Below are 19,375 nucleotides of genomic sequence, written 5' to 3'. Positions count from 1 at the left end.
GCGTTATGTTATCGCGCGTGTACTTTTTCAACGAGCGTTTAACGCGTTCGGTTCCGCTCGGGAAAGCAGAAGGAAACCGACGCGACGATTCCTGTCGAAACCTGCTTCCGAGGGAGGCGCAGCTCGACGAGAGCCCAGCTCGAAGGGACGACGAGGAGATCGTGACCAGAGGGCCCTCCGATGATAGCAAACGTCGACCGAGCAGGAACCGTGCAGAGATAGGAATCCGCTCGAAAATGTCGCGCCGTTACATCGCCGCCGATAGGAGTCATCGGTCGCCGGGGAAAATAGTGTTACGAGCGAGGGAAGAGTTAGACGTTTCCCAAGCTCTGTCTCTCGAAAGTTCGACCGTTCCTCTTGAAAACATTCCTCCCTGAACGAATTTCAACTTTGTGCACTCGAATGCGTTTTGTTTGGGCAATGGCCTAACTTAAAACGACTTGTACACAATTTTCAGTTACCTCATGCCGCGAAGACGAATGTCAATTTTTCTCGAATCGCAAGATACTTCGCTAAATAACTTCGGGACCATGGAGCGTTAAATGAGACTGTTCAACATAAACTTCTAAGATCCGCATGTAATTCCATTGAGATACCTATGACGTACCCATTATATTTTTTATATATTATAACCTCTATGCTTTATTATATCAGTTTGAACTTTGTCAATGCCTATTGTTATTAGCATTCTCTCCACATTTTCCGTAAACCATTCACTTGACTGAAACGCTCTGCCATCTCCATTGCAAGCAATCTTTCTTAATTCTTATCTTACTCTTGTTATTTCTAGACAGCGTATTTTATGCATTTAGCAGAAAAAATGCGTAGAGCAAACGTTAAACGAGACATTTAAAGAATCTAAAAACGCTGTCACATCATTTTCAACTGATTAAAATGATTAATAAACAAAATAGATGTCTCATTGGCTTCTGTATCTTGGAGTCAGTACAAACAATTTCTATTTTACATAATCAGCGGTCTAGTTGTTACCATCATTATTATCCTTATTACGCGTAACAGAGAATCCACCTCGTCGACGTAGTAAACGTTATTATTAAGTGGTTTCCAAGATGTTTAATCAAGATTGCAAGCTCAAGCCCGGTACTCGAGAAGCGGCCAACGAGATTCCCGTTACCGCTGATGCCAAATCCCGATCCTGATTGAAAATTCAACGGTGGTCGCCGGCGAATTTTTGCACTGTTGGTACTCGTACACCAACGAGGAAACAAAGGGGGACCCGTCGTTTAAAGAATTTGGCAACCGGCCGCGATTAGTCGTTTCGGAGAGAGCCGATAGAGCCCGAGGCCAAACAGACTAACGAACCAGCGGCGGTGCGCCCGACACGAATCGATCGCTATCGATACACCCCTCGTCTCTCTGGTTTCCGAATCGCGCGGGATTTTTCAGAGTTGGAAGTGAACGAGCCGGGTATCGAGAGGCTAATCGACTTTTTGGGGTTGATGGGGATGCTTCTTGCTTACCCTGCGAGAACAGCAACCTCGATGCCGACAGCGGCGGCGACGGCGACAGCGACGACGACCACTGCACGGCACCCTCAAAGTATTCTGCAATAGAGAGACACGGCACGTTACACGGCTGGTATCGTAATATAGTTCGACGTGACTGAAAAATTAATAAAACCATAAATGGGAAACTAATAAAATCGATATACATTCCCGAGAAAAGTTAACCGAGATGGAAGTGAAAAGTTTATGGGAGACGGTATAGGTTTCGCTAGAAGTGAAACGAAGAAGTGACAAACTTTCAACCACGGCTTTGGAGAATTTACGTTTAGATGTAACGGCGTTCACGGTCCGACGACTCTTTGTAAATTAGAAGTCGGTGACTTTTATCCAGCTCGAACGGCGATCGAACGCGCAACCCCTGAACTTACGCGGACGGCCAACAACTCGCCCCTTCTCCTCGCGTCGACTGCAACTTTCGAGAGCGGCTACATCGCGGCGTGGTTAATTCGTCGAAAAGTTTCCAATGAAATTCTGCGCGAGAACGCTCGGATTTATCCTATTTGTTGCCGAGAAACGAGAAGTTGAAGCTCCCCTATTTATGTTCTGCTCTTCAGCGTACGGCCGATCAATGGCACGAGACCGTTGTTCTGAGGGCTCCGATACTTCGCGAAATCCGGTCTCGAGGAGCGATCGGACTCGATTCAGCTCGGTTCGGATCAGTTCAGTTTGATTCGAACTTGGTTTCCAGGTCAATTTGATCTCCCGTCCAGCTCTGCTCATGGTTTTACTTTATTTTTCAAGACATTTCAATTGGTTTCATTATTGACAGCTGATGTTACTTATGAAACAGGTCTTTATGAACTAATTATTTAATTCACTGATTTTCATAGATACGTTTCAGTTTAAAATTAATCACCAGCACAAATAGATAAATTAAATTAAATTAAATTGAATTTCTCGGTTCGACCTGATTCGCGGTGCAGCTTTATTTCGTGGTTTCTACTCGATTCCTGGTCCACCCGGGTCTCGGGTTTTGGAGCGGGCAATCTGATCCCGTTTGGAGAACCGGAGGAACCGTAAGGTTCGTCCTTGACTGGTCGAGCATGGTCTGCGGGATCCTCGAGTCTTGCTGAAGGGGATCTTGAAGGGGCCCTCTCGACGCGGCCGCTTCCTTTTTCCGTTTTCGCGAGCTGACGCGACTTGACGCGGCGAGCCCGTGGCACACGCTCGTTGAACGCACTTATCGCTGCAACGTTTAACGGCAAAGGAATTGACCGAAGAAGCGGAGAAACGAGAGCGAGCCAACAACGGCGCCAGGGTTATTTATACCGAGACGACCTTTGACGACGTCGACGGCGACGCTCAATGAAAATCTTTCGCGCCGTCAACCCGACGCGGAAGAAGGGCGAGCGGCGCATTCCCGACTCGCATGGCGCCGCGTCGCCACCCTAAATGCCATCCCCTCGGCACGTTTCGGCCATCGATGGGGCTCCTTCGGTGGATCGGCCAACTCCAAGGTCCGCTGCGGACCAGTTTCACAATAACATTGATTTATAAGCAAATCCGGCACGACCAACGAAAACTCGGACGAATTAAAAATGAAAGGAGGGTAAGAATAGCGGTGCCGCATGGAAGAGAGGTTCGGAAGCAGATTCGGTACAGTAAGATAAAGGGCTCAAATTGCAATAGTTTATGTATGTACGTTGCTTTGTGGAGGAAAGATACAGCGGGAAACCGAAGCGGTATAGCCAGGTTAAGATGTGGTAGCATGGAGGTGGAGAATAAATATTGGAGAACAGAACGAGGTAGAAAGTGTTAGTTTTGCGAGCAAGGTTGTAGGTCGTACTAATGCCACGTCACATGAAATTTCGTGAAGGTGCAAGGTATGGTTGGATGAAAAGTGTAACCAAATTCCAAACCCTTCGTATCGTAATCAATAAAATATAGAGCGGCAGTTCCGAGCAGATTTTGTGCCCATGAATCGTCGCGAGATCTGCCCACGCTTTCCAAGATCGTTCAAGAGTTCTCGCCCGTGATTGCGTAACAAGACGTAACGAAAATGATGTACGGAAATATATAATCGACGCCAATTCTATTTCCGTTGGCCGCGACGTCGCGCACGAGAGCCGAACGGAACACGAAAACCGAAGTGCAACGAACGCATCGCAGGGGGTCGGGGGGTTTAACAACGAAATTCAAGACGACTTCCTGGGATCCTATCGCGGAGGATAAATGTCTTGTCATTAGGAGTTAACGAGGAAAAGATGGCGGGGACCGGGTGCGTCGAGCACGGGGCGAGAAAGGGGGCGGAATATCGCGTGCCTCGTCAGCGAGAGCTCGATACTTAATTGAAACTGCCGAGTAAGCGAGGCTTTTGCCTACGCGCTCGACTCCGCTCCGCTTCGGCCGCGGACTTCCGTTCTTCCAACCGCCACGAATTCGCGCGGGAGGCTAACAGACGGACGGCTCGTTCTTATAAAACCTATCCGAACTCCAGGAAAAATAATTTTATCGATATATGTACAACCCCTGTCGAAAAGTATTCGATTGTCCTCTAAAACGACACAACTTTCATAAAACTGATCTAAATGATTTAAATCTATTTTTTTAATTCCAAAGGAACCAACGACTAAAACACCTTCTACCAATTTCGCGAAATATTCGATTCGCGTTTACTTATCCGGTCCACCATACCGTTCTTGCACTGAACGATTATAAAAGTATTACAGTAATTAAGAACTTGGTGTGTGTTAATAGTTGCGTAATAGTATTTCTACGAATTTCTGCAATAAATCTAGGCGCGCAATAAGGTATGCAGATATCATAGACGCATAATCGAGGTATTATACTATCCCAGGATCTTTTGTGCGGCGGATGAGAGCCAAGGGATGAAAAGATCCAAAGGGAAAGCGCGCAGCATTCTGGACGGACTCAAACGTGTCGGGGTTTCGAGGTTTCGAGCAACGCGGATTTCCCCGGAAGAGTTTTCGGTGATTTGGCTCGTCGTCGAACGAGCAAAAGGACTTCTCGCAGCTGGAGTAATTAGGCGCGCCGCACGCCGCACGCCGTGCAGCTCGCACCGCGCGAGCAAGGTGGCTGTCTAGCGTCGAGTGCCGCCGTTGTTCCGCCGGTCTTTAGACCGTTCTCCGTATTAGCGTCGTGAATTGGTACACACAATGCCGGGAACTCCCTCTTTCCTTTACATCTATAAACCACTTTTTTTTTCTTACCGCCTCTCTCGCGCCATCGATCCCCTTTCCCCTTTCTTTCGCGGTACGTTCGACGCGTCGCGGCATTTCCGCCGTGAAAATGGTTCACCGAACCTTCTTACCTCGATAGGGTAGTCGGCAGGAAAAGTTTCTAAGTAAACGGGCCGACACGGCGGCCACACGACGTCGTCCCGAAAGGATTACCGGTCTTATTTGCTTGGCAAAGTCGGTAATCTGCGGACATATTGGTTTCAGCTTGCTCTGTATGCCGGTCCAGAGCGTACGAGTTCCCCGAACCCCACGACGTTTCCAAATTTATGGTCGCTTCGTGATATCGCGACGAAAGAACGGACACAATGCAGGGAAGAACGCTCGGGGAATCGAGAACCGACACAGGAATGCGCGGGGGACGCGAGGGGCAACGGAATCGCCTCTGCTGAGGCTACTTTCGAATTTCGGAGGTGAAAGAATGGGGGAGATTCGGGGTTCGGGTCTGCATTGTAAAATCAATTTAATTTCAATTTGATTTTAATTCAATTCGGTTCCGTTCAATTTCATTTTAATTTAATTTTAATTCGACGCAACTCGATTTAATACAATTTCAATTTAATTCGTTTACACGTACGGGTAAACATTCATTTTTACAATAACAGAATAAAATCGTACGTTACCTTGGATGCCAGATGTTCAGTGAATCAGGTAATCAGTTTACGAAGACTTGTCTTAAATTTTACAAAATCAGCTGCAGTATATTTAATAATGATATTGTTGTTAATAGAGAGAAGTGTCCTGTGAAAAGTGTCATCTAGTACGTCGTACCAATTCTCAATGAGTAAACACGATACGACCTAGCAAAATGAGAATGAGCATAAGAGCAGAACTTTGCACAATTTTCTGTATAAAACTTGCATTACCTATGGTTCTTGCGAAATCAAGAAGAGATACATCGAGGACATTATTGGCCCATCGTCACGATCCAATCGGCAAAACGGCCGACCGATTTTGAAGACAATAAAACGAGACAATATAATCTTTGAGACGAGAAAACAGTAAAAATTAATGCTCTAGTAGTGGATTTGTGGGGGGATACTGGATTCGAGATGAATCTACCCTGATATCACCAAGGCAATAGGGGATGAAGATGGGTTCTTCGTCCAGCTGGATTTTTAGGGTATGCTGTACCCAAGAAGCCCTCTTGGGCACAAGTCTGGCTCCGAAGCGTGCCCCGGAGGGCCATCCGGAGCCATCGAAAGAGGGCCCCCGGCCCGTTTAGGCATCGTGGCCGCGAGCGAGGTTCAATCGGGTACAAGGACGGAATAGATAAACCGTCGTCGTGAAAATTATTACGAGCGACGAGGTTGCGCGTTACTCGCCCAAACAGAATTTCAATGGGGGAGCTCCTCCCACTCTTGACCGTAGATCGTTGTCACGGCGGTCGTTTCACGACCGGACGGCGTGCTTAATTTTTCACACCGATGACCGGAGCGCCCCTATCTATCGATATCCCCTTGCACCGAATGCTCGTTTCCAGGGGTGGACCGTCGAGGAGAGATTCGAGAGGATGAGAGCAGGAAGGAAAACTCGAGATCGCGAGAGCCGTAAAAAAAAAAATTATGATAGAACAGCCGTACCATGGTTCTCGCAGTCTGGTTTTGGACAATGGCCAAGGACGCGTTGCTCAACTTTTGCCGAGCGTTCGTCGACGCGGCGCGACGAGGCGACTCGTTCCCGATGCAACCCTGGACGAACAACGCCAAGAGGTTAATAATTATGCGCGATTACGCGAGGCAAAGTTTACCAGTCGATGCACGTAAACGCCGGCGACGACATGATCGCACAGGTATAAAAGAGAGCTGGTCCGGTGTTTCGAGCATCAATCGATTTCCAACGTGCTTCCGAGCTTGTCACCTCCTCTCCAACGTACAACATGAAGTGCATCGCAGTGAGTACACGCTTCAACGCATTTACCCAGCAAACTCGCCGCCCTGTCACCGATAGTCTCTGCCGTGCTTCTCCCGGGAAAACCTGATCTCGAGCGATGCGCTCTTCTCGTCTCCGGCGACTTTCCATTTTGTTCAAACACCGACGCTTTCATCCGGAATCAAAGCAATTTTGTTAACTAGTTTAGTAGTTGCGCTCACGAGTTTGTACAGACGTGCCTCCGAGTCTCAAGTGCTCGGTCTCTTCGCTTCTCTCGCCACCTCGGATTGCACGAACTCCTGATAGTTTCGACGACTCCTCTCACGCGGCTGCAACGGCGAAGTGCTAACTCTGTTTCCAATCGACAGGCTCTCGTCCTCCTCGGCCTGGTCGGCATCGCCCTGGCGAAACCCTTGGACACCGAGTCGATCGAGCAACCGGCGAAGGTGGAATCGGCGGAATTTGAAGCCGAGAACGCGGCGAGGAACAAGCGGGGCCTGCTGGTGGGCGCGGCTTACACCGCTCCCGTAGCCTACAGCGCCTACACCGCTCCCGTGGCGTACACAGCTCCGGCTGCCTACAGCTACCCCTATGCTGCCTACACCGGCTACCCTTACTACGCCGGAGCTTACTCGTCGCCGTACTACGTCGTCTAAATTCTCCGGACGGGTCCCAGGCCCGAAATGGACCCCCGGTGGACCCTCTCGCCACGATCGACATCTACACGACCGGACTGCCCACCTAAGCTAAGCGACGACGACTGCGCCTCGATGTCTCGACAGCTCGCGATCTACCGCGAGCTCTCGAGATTCGATCGAGATGCACGAACAACCACGGTGCCGGAAACCGCAGCGTTCTCCGAACTGTGTTACACTAACAACTAGATTCTAGGAATTGCGTCCAGTTCCATTGTATTCGCTAAGAGTAATAAAACATATTGCAAACGAACACGCTCTTCTTTCTCACTTTGCCGGTTATCGCATTGCGGTTTCATTTTAATATGCACGATCATCCTTGGTAACCTATCCTGCTGGATATTCATACATATTCCCTCCTGACGCTATTGTATGCAAAATCATCTGTGTGTTAGAATTTTTTGTTAATAAGTTTCTTTATCGCTTGTTGTTTGTTTGTTAGTACAGCAAGTAAACCTTTTAACGTGGTCATTGTCACGATGCAACGTACGCAGTGTACGAGACATTTCTGATATCTCCGAATAATTTAAATGTTTATTTTTATTATTGTTTCTGTTTTAAACTGCAAAGGCATTACGGTTTCCATCGCGATTCGTTTGAAAGGTGATCACTTTACGCAAGGTGTGGTGCAGTGACCATAAACGTCAAAGGGCAGCGAACTATTGATCTCTTAGTACAAAGGGTCAAACGTTGTAACCACACAATACGCTTCGACGTCTAGACAATAATTAACACAGCCATTATCCAACGTTTGGAAAGAAGTAACATTGATCTTCGTGAACAGTTCATCTCTAACACGAGAAATCGTTTGTTCGCGCTTAGATAACGCGATGCATGTCTGCAAGATCTCGATGCGATTCGACATAGAGACGTTGAGATAAACTCTAATTGCAAATTCCACGCTCGTAACTCTAAAATCATGAAACAGCTCGAAGTTTCCCTGGCTTATTTAGAGACTTCAATTTCTTCGAAACGGTTAAAAGAACTTAGAAATTTTCGGTAATTTCACGGAGGCCCACCCCCTCGAGTACGAGCCAGAGCTCGTTTCACTTTGCGACTGTACAGCGACGGCGCGTTTCACGGTACGAGCCGCGACACCCTCGTTTCGCGGACCGTTTCGAAGCGATTCCAGCTCCGCCCGTCTCATCTACGCCGAATGCGAGACATCGAAACTTCAAAAGGCTGTTGGCCGAGTAACGAGAAGCTTGCGAGACGCCGCGCGCGACCAAACGACAGACGCTTGGCCGAGGAGGTGCGTCGCGCGAGAGACAAAACGGTCGCAAAAGGGGGTGCGGAGAAAACGAGTCGAACAGTTTCGAACACCTTGGGAGGCGGAGGATCGAATAATGGAGGATCGGCCGGCAACTTTGAAACGTTGATGGCCTGGCGGCAATTAAGCCGAGCGTTTAATCGCTCTCGAAAATGATTTCGATGCTCGTTCTCCTCTTGCGGATCCCTTCACAGATCATCTCTGCCACTCGAGACGTTAAGCCCTAGAGGACCGTCGAACTGTTCCGATACTGTTATTTTTTCATTCCACCCTTTCTCAAAACTTAATTCAAATGTACCGTTCAATTATGTATTTTTATGTGCGTGCTATTCTTTTACTTCACTAAGTCATAAGATAATTAAAATTAAAATGCGATTATTCGAATCACCGACACCGGAATTCTTTATTATTGTAATTCATTTCACAGGCGAATAATTTAATTTAACATTAAACTTATTCTTTCGGTTGATATTTTACATCTTTATTTTCAAATCGTTGAAATTACGAAGACTCTTTCTTATAAAACGATTGACTAAAATCCTTTATTCAAGCGTGCATTTTAATAACACACTCTGACATCGTTATTGTTCGCAATCATCTTTAATTATTGATCTTATTGTTACTATTATTAGCGCCATTATTACATACGATTACTCTACTTATTGCTAATATTGTTCTTAATGTTACTCATATTACTGTATCTACTCAATAATGTATATTTCTATCGAGCTACGAAAGAGGCGTCGTAGCTGCTCTAATATCGTTCGTTTATCGCGATCACCGCTTAAAAGAAGTACGGAGAGCGAGCTTGCACACTCAATTTCGATGATACTCGCACGAAACGTTGTCCACGAGCGGTTCGACTTCCAGCGACACTCGATTTCCTCAGTTATGTCGCCGCCACTCGAAACTGTACGTTTTCCATCTCGGGTGCAGCTCTATCATGAAATACGTCACGTAGCCGACGTATCGTGATCAACCCCGTAGCAAATGGTAAATCGTTTTATTTCCCCGAGTACGAGGGACTCTGCAATTTTTCAAAAAAACTTCTTAGCCACTGTTCGACAAAATGATTCTTCCAACGTCACGAAGAAAGTTGTAACTTTATACCGATGTAATAGTATCCTTTGATTGTACTGAGTAGTAATAAGGAGAAATTTTTAAATAATTTTTAATAAAAATATAAATGCATGTGTAACACGAAACGGGAATAGCACAAAAAGATATTAAATTGCTTATATGGAGTTAAAAGAATATTAGCTTTAAAATATAATGATGTTTCACGGAACATTACGTTGTCTAAGTACCCGTCTACCACGTTATGAGAGAGCTACCGGTATATTAAATGAGAAAATAAGACCCAAGTGCATATATGGTTTCCGTCAAAGAACACTTCGTTTCGTTTTTTTTTTCTTTTTTCGATGCAAATAGCCCACTGTACGCCGTCCGAAACGTATTAACACCGGCGAGGCTGAATGCACACGCAGTCCCGCTAATGCGAATTCCGATGGGTAAACACGCGCGAGAGTCCCCGAACGAACGAGCCTCCTAATTTCTGAGCGCGCTTGCGCTGTTCGAGCCTTCGTTGGGGTGTCCGACATCCTCGGGGAGCGAGTTACAAGGGTGTACAAGGATATTTTCTGCTGGAACACTGAAAAAGCTCTCGGACGTATCGATCTCGACGACGATACACGGGACGAACAAAGAAATTGGAGAACGCCGACGAGAATACGTAAACGAAGAAGGGGGCAGAAATAACGAGCACAGTCTCCCTCTCTCTCTCTCTCTCTCTCCTCTCTCTTTCTTCCTCGCTCTTTTGCTAACACTCGATCTTTCTCTCTGCGTGATTCTCCTTAGGAGGGATAGCGCGATTAATTTCGTTCGGAGCAGACATCCGCGGTGATAACGAGCGGAACGAAATTCGGCCGGTGTAACGAAGGGTCCGGACGGACGAGTCCTGCGGGTGCTTGTCCGCAAACAAAAGCCGATTTAACGCAATTGTCCCCGGGGATCCGGCGAGGTCGAGGTCGACCAACCTCTGGCCGATCTTCGACGACGAGTAATTAATCGAATGAGTTTTCTCTCGATGGCATCCAATTCGACGTCTGGCCGACGTCGCGACCGCCTTCCATGTCTGTTTCCTGTCCCACTGCGACGACCCTCGACGCGCCTTCGGCCCTTTGTCCTACGCTGCGCACCCTTTGTCCCTCTTCCCTTCCTTTCGCGACTCTGTTCCAACGGATTCGCGATGCCAAACCTTCCGTCGTTGTTTTAAAACGGGGCTCGTCGTGTCTCGCTTTAAATTCTGTCGTTAATACGCGCGGTGACAAATTTCCCCTAGATCGGTGATTTATTCGGTAGACTAGAGGCTCGTTTCTTAATACTAGGACGAAACACGAACGGCTATTTTATGTATCTATTATTTAGTATATACCTATCAATTAGTACCTATTATATTTTGTAAAAATATAAACATATATTTGCTTAGATTTTTAATCATTTATATCAGAATATCCACTTTTTGACGAAAGTTGAGATAGTTTATATATTGTTAAACTCTTAAAAGGAATAAAAAGCGTTTGTATTTAGTAGATTATCCGTGGAAACTTTACCGCGAGCCCGACTCGTTATTATACGCGAAGGAATTCAGTTGCATGTGCAACACGCAGTATCGACATAGAAGTGTTGAAACACTTGCTTGGCACCAGCAGCAGACGCTTTTATGGAAACGGAATAGGCTGGAACGTTGGAAAAAGGTATCGGAAGGCGGCTAGTTTCCTGAATAAGGTGCTGCTTGATCCACTTTGTGTATCGTTTATCTGTATTGATTAAAACGACGCGGACTTTCTTCGTTACCTAATCGTTTTCGCGATATTATTCGCGTAACCAGCTTCAAATACACCACGAACAATAAACGGCTCGCAATATTTCGAATGAAAGATGGTAAAATAATGTCTTCTGTCAAATAGCTCCTAATTCTAACTTATCCTAATGCATCGACTGATTATGGTCATTATTATCCCGCGGTTTCGTCAACATTTAAACTCTAATTATTAAATAAATAAATAAATGATTCGTTCACGGAAACATTCTGAAGCAAACTAATTTTTGAAAATGGCACCCGACGCTGACCCGAGTGCGCCGAGATCGCCTTAATTCTTCCTCGAACGAGATAATTGGCGCATTAAAACTTCCGACAAACTTCCGTCTCGTTTAATAATTGTCTCGCAACTTTTTCCAATCTGTGATCCCCAGCCAAGAGGTTTTTTCACGCGCACTTTTCGAGCGACGCCAAAGAGAAAAATACGAGCCGTCCAACGCGAGCGCATTCAATTTTCCAATTATTAACCGAAGGGAAGGTCGAGGATCGATGGGATGCCGGGGGAGATCGATGGGGATCGGGGATTTCGCGGGAGACTTCGCGGAACACCGTGTTGTTGCATCGGGGACCCATCCATTAATTGGGAAACGAACGATGCGCCGTATAAATACTCCAACGGTCTGCCGGATCTCGTTTCGTTGGCTCGCGAGTGCTAATTATCACGTTTGTATGGGATGCAGACCCGGAGGTCCCTTTTATCAGGAACCTCAGCCGTATAACGTCCATAGAGCCCTCGTAATTTACGCGGAACCGATGACGAACGAGTTGGCCTGAAACAGCTCCCGCCGACTCGTACGATTTGCATAACTTTGGCAAAAGATCGCGGGTGACTCGCGGGAACGAAGAAGAAGCGCCGGTCGCTTTTCAGGCGAGCAGATAAACTTCCGTTCTCGATACGAAAATAATTCCGCCGTCGATTTAAGTCACGGAATTAACGCGATTTTATTCCGCTCCGTCGATTTAAGTCACGGAATTAACGCGATTTTATTCCGCTCCATCTCTCTTGTCGCTCTTAATTTATTCTCTCTCTCTTTCTCTCTCTCTCTCTCTCTCTCTCTCTCTCTCTCTCTCTCTCTCTTTCCACTCTCAATTTACTCTCTGCTCTCTCACCTTCGCGCTAGTTGGCGAGGCAATGAATTCCGGCAAAACACAGCAAACAAAATATGTACTCTTGTCTGCTGCCTCCCGCAAAAAGCGACGCACGCCTCGCAGCTAGACCGGCAACCAGAGCAAAGAGATTAATTTGAAGAATTTATACTTCGGTGCGGAGTCTCTTTTCATGTAGAGTCCAGCTACCGAGCGCTGTTTCGGGCGAATATAGGAAAAAGTTGCAGCGAAATATTTTATACAATTTAACAAGCTCTCGTTTAACAGGTAGCCGCACGTTTTTTAAATAGTATATTTTTTGCAAGTAGATCGACTCCCTGTAAAAAAAAAAGTATTAGGTTACTAATTGGACTGAACTCGAATTTTTCGGAGATATTAGAGGGAAATATTTATAGTATAACGACTGAGTTGCGCTCCCTTTTTTAATTTTGTTATTACAAAACCTTGCGCTTTTAATTAGTTTATCTGAGCTAGTAACGAAAATTTAAACAATGAGTTGATTAAGGGAAAGAGCACCTTTTCACCCGCCGTGATATCAGAGATATCGGTACGACCGACGAACAAAGAAAAATATCGACAAACAACTACATCATTACGTAATCACTTCCTAGATTGTGAATACACAGATCAAGATCTTGATTATATTATTTGGCGATGCTTAAAGTTTGATAATAGTACCTCATTGAAAAAGGTTACTACCCCTCACATATCTTGAGTAATTTTCTTTATAAGCCTGCAATTTCGTCCTTACTGTACATTTCCAAATTTATAAGAGCCTGTATTACTACATATAATTTATAATATATTAAATTGGCATGTTAAATTAAATTAAATTATAATGTAAAATTAAATGTACAGTACGTTGAAATTCACTGTACTTATGTAACGTATGCTACTACTACTTTGTCGCTGGCAACCCGTATGGGGTTTTAACAGCATAATAAATAAAAACAATAAACTGCAGCATTACGTATTTGAAACAAGAACGGTTTGACTGGTGGAAGTCGCGCCCTGGAAAGGATTTGCGAAGAGAAAGGGGGAGGAGAGTAGGTTTGGACATTTTCCGAGATAGAGTGGGGACAATCGTCGAGGGGAACGCGACTTTGCGAAATTCGAGCGCGAAAAGCGAAGAGAGTGGGTCTTGGTCGAGGGGGTCTCGTGGAACAGCTCCGCCATAAATCAAACGACCCTCTTCAATTTCGCGGCTCCATCCCCGCGCGTCCAAGTGTTTCCCGGTTTTTCAACTGGGTGGCCTTGGTTCGCGCGGGGGTTCCTAAATCGGTGCGCTGCTGCAGGACCGACTATGGATCGATAAAGGTGGCTGTCCCGAGACCGGCAGACATTACCCGAATTCCGCGAGTGCCTTAGAACCCCCGCCTCGCGCTCCATTCTCGATTCAATTAACCGCCGATTACGCGACGATACGGTCTTTCGGCGAACCGACCATACAACCTGACTCGCAGGTATTCGACGGAGATGACGGAAACGATAGAATGCACGATTCGTGGCTACCGATCGTTCGATGTCACGTGAAAATACTCGCGAACAACGCCGCGAGCCAAACTTTATTTATTTGTAGTAATCTAACTTGTTCTAAAATCTCAGAAAATAAATGTAATGAAACTACCAAATCCGTATCTCACGGATGGAATGGATTTCGCCCTTTACACTCGCTACAAAACGTATTGTATGAGTCAGAGGACTCAGTTTCATATGCATAAAATGCACTTTGTCGTATGAAACGGACGTTCTATAAGTTGGAAAAATTATTTTAGATTTACGGTTAAAATGACTTCCAGTGCACGCAGGGTTAATTTACAAAGTTTCGTCATAAATTCCAGACTCGGTAGTCGGAGGGCAGAAATTTTTGCGACCAAAATTTTAGCACAGAATTTTCGGAACATATTAACGATTCCATATTTTCTGAAGGGCTATACTTTACAGTTAAGTACTGTTTAAAATTTTGTTTAATGGTTTTAGTTATTTAAAACGTTTACCAATAGATCACCACTGCAGATTTCAAGCATTTATAACGAAACGTTCCTCCTCCACGCATCTAAGGATAGTATAATTGTTGTTATTATTAATATTATTATTTTCACTTATCTATTTCCTTGGAAAATAATTTTCAACATTTAGTTACAGGGGGCTTTTTCTTGTGCAAATACATTTATACGTCAATAAGTATTAGTATTACTATCATTATCATTATAACGAGTAGATACTATTTAAAGCAACGCACTGATCGAAAGTGTCTACGACCGTCAACGTATCAGTCTCTGTTCGTTAAAGTCGTTAAGGGCAGAAAGAAATTTCGCTCGAGATCCCAGTGGAGTGATTAAGTCAACAACGAGACGAACTTTCCGGACCAGCTAATATCTAGTGCGAACGAAAAACGCGTCCGTAGGAACGGAATAAAAGTTGTACCTTGACCACGATAACTCGAAGCGAATGGAAACGCCGAGGAGGCGACGTTTTTGCGGAACTTTTTAGAAGGTGGCACGGTTGATGTCGATGTTTATCACGATGATTGCTTCGTTAATAAGTTCACCAGTCGCGACAGAGACGTATCCCCGACGAGCCGTGTCACACTCGGGCAGATCGAGGCGAGGCGACATGGCAGTCGGCGCGTTAAATTATCCGTTGTCGTCGTCGATCTTACAGGGATCTAACGTTTAAATCGAATACGTTCCGCGCGGCCCCCGCAATAAATCAAGCTCGTCGACGCGTCTATTAATCAGGATTAAACGCTGTCGGAGAAAGGTGCGTCGGATCGGGGCATCATTGGCCCGCACAGAGGCTTTCCCGGCGCGGAAGCGGCCTGTGTTCGTCTCCTGGATTAGCGACGGCTAAAAATTGTCGAGTATCGCGCGTGTTCTCGGCCCGGTTCGATAGCGGCGCGTGATCGCCGATGGACACGCGAAGCCCCGGCGCGGAGATCTGGATCGAGATCGCGGGCAGGTGGTCGCGGGGAGGATCGATCTCGCAGCCACGATAAAAACGCCTCGCTATGCACCCGCGCGTGATACGCATAGCAGGCGAGTTCGAGCGCAACGGCGCTTGTCGAGGCTCGTTCCAACATCACGGACTATTAAGATCGCGAGCTATTGCCGGGGGCAGCTGTGACACACGGCTTAGGTTCCACGGGAAAACGGCGCGACGCGGCGCGGCCTTTGATCCACGTGCGTGGAAAGCGTCGCGACGGTGCGGCCGCGGCCGCGGTGGATCGGCCGGCGAAAACCGGAAACCGATGAAATACGGGCCGCGGTTAGATTATTAAATTTAATACGGCCAATTTACGCGTCGACCGCGATGCGATGCGACGCGACGCGACGCGACGCTCGGCGCAGCGCGCGGCGCTGATACGGCGCGGCGGCGCGATGGAGTCGTACGGTGTCCCGAACAGCCCTATGTCTTTCGTACGGCGACGCGCCGGTTCTAATGACGCCGTTAAATCAACCAGTCGAGTCATTATTAACCGAGGACAGATCTAACGGTCAGCCACGGGATGTTTTGCACCCAGAATACACACGGCCAGGCGAGACCGTTCCCTCTCTCGTACTTTGTAACGTTGCTGGACCGTTACCGTGCTCCGAATCTCCGCATCGCGCCGGAAAAAGAGAACCCCGAGCGAGCAGCCCGGCCGAGGAATTACCGCGTCGAAACGCGAGCAACGCGGATGAACGTGCCGCTTAGGGAAGGGGGAGGGTTACGTAGGGCTAAAAATCGATAGCCAAGTATGTGTGTTAGTATTATTCGAGGCGGGTGGCCGCGTTCCCGGCATCGCTCCTACACACGCTTTCCTAGGCTCTCGCGTCGCCGCGAAAACGAGCATTCCCTGCGATTCGACTTCCAGTCTCCGAACTAATTAACGCTCGACATCGAACATGCTCGGCGTGGCTCGGCGTGGCTCGCCGCGCCGGCAGCCTCCCTTCGCGACCCGCTGAAAGTAGACCGTTCCAACTTCTGGAACCCTTTAAGATTTCGACGACCAATCCCCGGCGGTACGGTGCCGGAATTTTCGCGCGCATGCGACTGCAATTGGACGATTTTTCATCCGTGGTTTAAGTTCCCGCACCACGTGCCCCCGCTGGGTCGATTAACGCGGCTAAAGACTCTCTGCGACACCGTTTAACCCCTTCAGGTACTTACGGGAGAAATTTCGACACTTCCTTGTCCTATCAGCTGAGCTCAATTTTTCATAAGCGACCCAAAATATGGTATGCGGAAACCAAGTTTTCGGATTAGCTCGAGAGACGAGCTCCGTACGTTGTGTGCACGCAATGCAGACCTTCTAAATACAGTCGGACGGTCTAATTTCGCTTCTCTAGTAATATTTAATTGAATTTATTTATATGTACGAGTAAAAGCTAATATTAATATAATACTTTGCGTTCTGTAGAATCAACTAAGCGAAAGCTACGATGAATCGACCTCGAACGAAGGTGCAAAAGTTTGAAATCTATACATCGTATACTTGCCGTAGCTAAGGGGTTAACCGACTCGAGGCCAGCGACTTTCCGTAAGCAAAAAAATATGATTTTCCCGTGATTGTTACACAGGGCCCGTGCGTCATCGGTTCTTCCCGGCTAGGCGTTACGCGCCAGGTGATTGGTCGAGCTCGCCTGGATTAAAACTGAAGAATCGTACGGAGTAAGTATCGTGGATCCATCGGCACGCATCCACCGAATTTCACCGAGAAACAGGAGCAGTCGTCCTACCTCGTAAATATCGATCCCCGTTTCCCTCGTAGGAGCGGCATTCGCATCGAGGTATCGAGGTATCGAGTCGAAAGCAGCGGCGACAGCGGCGGCGATAGTGACAACGGCAGTGGCAGCGTAGATTCGCCGGTCGAAGACGGTAAAGCGGAGAACGAGCGACAAAAGCGGGACGGTTGAACTTGGCCTCGTAGCTTTTCCTCCTCCGCTCGCGGAGAGCTTTTGACGTTCGATCGAGACACGTGGTTGTTACGGTCGAACGCGACTACCGCGACGACACCATCGACGACTCGGACACTCGGTCACACGCAACATCAACGGCACATCGAAGGCGACGAGCATAAGCGATCGGCGCACCACCGGAGATATCGAGAGTAGCACAGCTAGGCGTCGCGACACGAGGAAACCGTGCTCGCACCTGTTCGCACCTGTTTGCACCTGCCGCGGACTTCCCACTGGGTCACCGAGTCACCGACAGACCGCGAATCGGCCGCGACCACACTTGCGATCGCTTTCCATGTCAGCCGATGCAATTAGCAGCGTAAATGGCGGCGTAATCGGCGACGATAAGACGACTCGTTCAGGTCTCGAGAAATCGACCGAGCTTTTGTCAGAAGGTTGGAGTGTACCGGAGAAAAAGGAACCACAGAACAGTGCGTCCGGGCTATTCGATTTGTTTCGAAGAGCCGACCAGAGAGCAGAACACTCCGAAAGAGACACTGCGCGCGTCGAGTGCCACGCACGACTGATCAACCAGAGGGAAATTCGGGGCTGGCGCTTGCGCGAGCAGAACCTCTCCCACTCTCTCTCGCTCCCTCTCTCTCTCTCTCTCTCTCTTTCTCTCTCTCCCCCTCTCTCTCTCTCTCTCCCGCTATCGGTTTTCTTCTATTTTCCTACCGCCCCTCTTCACCTTTTCACCCTGTCCCTCCTCCCTTGTTCTGAGCCGTCTCGGTCTTCCCTTCTTCACCATCCTCAGCCCCCTCCCGCGGTCAAAGCACCCCCACCATCCCGGCCATCCACCCCTCCGATCCGATCCGACTATCTCGGACGATTCGCGATCTCTTCCTGGCCGGCAGAGTGCTCCCTCGGACCCACGTGTTAACACCTGCGCTGTCTGTCCACTCGCCACGGAACGTTCAGGTTTAACCTCATCAATCTATCCATTTAGCACGAGCATCGTTTAACAACTTCGATTTACATGCGATAATTAGATGTACGTAATATCCACCCGTGTCCATCACCTATCACAACTATGACTATCCACGATGTCGTAGTTTAATTTGACGACCCTTGAACAACAGCGCATTCGATGTCATTTAACACCTCTGCACTCGTAGGTATTTTTAACTCGAATAAGTAAAAATTCCACGTGCTGCACAACTTTTTATCCAAAATAGACTTTCTAACTTAGAGCTTGCAGCTTATGCATGTAAATCTAAGTATCGTGACTCATGTAATAATTATACTTTTTGAGACTGAGTCACAGATACACGATTTAATCTCCAAGCAACTGTCACTGAAAAATTAGCAACATTATCACGACCGAAAAATTTGAATATTCTAGAATATCGTTACCTTTATTAAAACATGGCATCTCGTTTTCAAGTACATCGCATTAATTTCGTTCCTTTAATAACGGTATTTTTCTTTCAAAGACTACTATTCCACTTCGCTCAGTGTGACAGCAAATATTTAAATACAACAAAATCTAATAGTGTAAAAATAATTTTAGAACGTGATATAACAATTATTAGTGTCCTAATAGGTTTTACTGTAAAGTTACCACTCGGATGTAGAGGCTTAAAAGAATATTGGAAACGTAAAGAGGAGTACCTGACAGAAACATAAAGTAGAATGTCGGGCATCGTTGCTGCCTGACTGGCGATCTTGGAACGATAAGGGTTAATTGGCCATTTTCTTTTCGTTGCTATCTGTCCTCTTGACATAACCTCGACTGATAACTGTGGATCGTGCACAATGCACGGAACAATGAACGCGGTAACAGATTGTGGACGGAAGACAATTCGGTCTTTCGTGTTCCATGCGCGTGATAATCGAAACGTTGTCTCACCGGTGGTATATCGACGGCGCTTTCTTGAACGCTCAATC

The 19,375-nt window shown here is 47.0% G+C and overlaps 1 protein-coding gene and 1 long non-coding RNA gene across 2 annotated transcripts in view; one reads left to right on the top strand and one right to left on the bottom strand.

The window, feature by feature from the left end:
* LOC144474341 (uncharacterized) overlaps window positions 1–19,375 on the bottom strand; it is a 37,984-nt gene that overhangs the window by 6,387 nt on the left and 12,222 nt on the right. Inside the window, exon 2 of the long non-coding RNA XR_013494728.1 lies at window positions 1,482–1,565. This is a non-coding gene — a long non-coding RNA (uncharacterized LOC144474341). The remainder of the gene's footprint in view (window positions 1–1,481; window positions 1,566–19,375) is intronic.
* On the top strand, window positions 6,603–7,342 carry LOC144474363 (uncharacterized). Its single transcript, XM_078189128.1, has 2 exons — window positions 6,603–6,617; window positions 6,964–7,342. The coding sequence occupies exons 1-2, from the start codon at window positions 6,603–6,605 to the stop codon at window positions 7,249–7,251; spliced, it is 303 nt and encodes a 100-aa protein (XP_078045254.1). The 3' UTR covers window positions 7,252–7,342.

This window comes from Augochlora pura, chromosome 8 (genome assembly GCF_028453695.1).
Source record: "Augochlora pura isolate Apur16 chromosome 8, APUR_v2.2.1, whole genome shotgun sequence".
In the NCBI taxonomy this organism is placed as follows: domain Eukaryota; kingdom Metazoa; phylum Arthropoda; class Insecta; order Hymenoptera; family Halictidae; genus Augochlora; species Augochlora pura.
The sequence above is the reverse complement of the archived record's forward strand: the minus strand, read 5'-3'. Positions and strand labels throughout refer to the sequence as shown.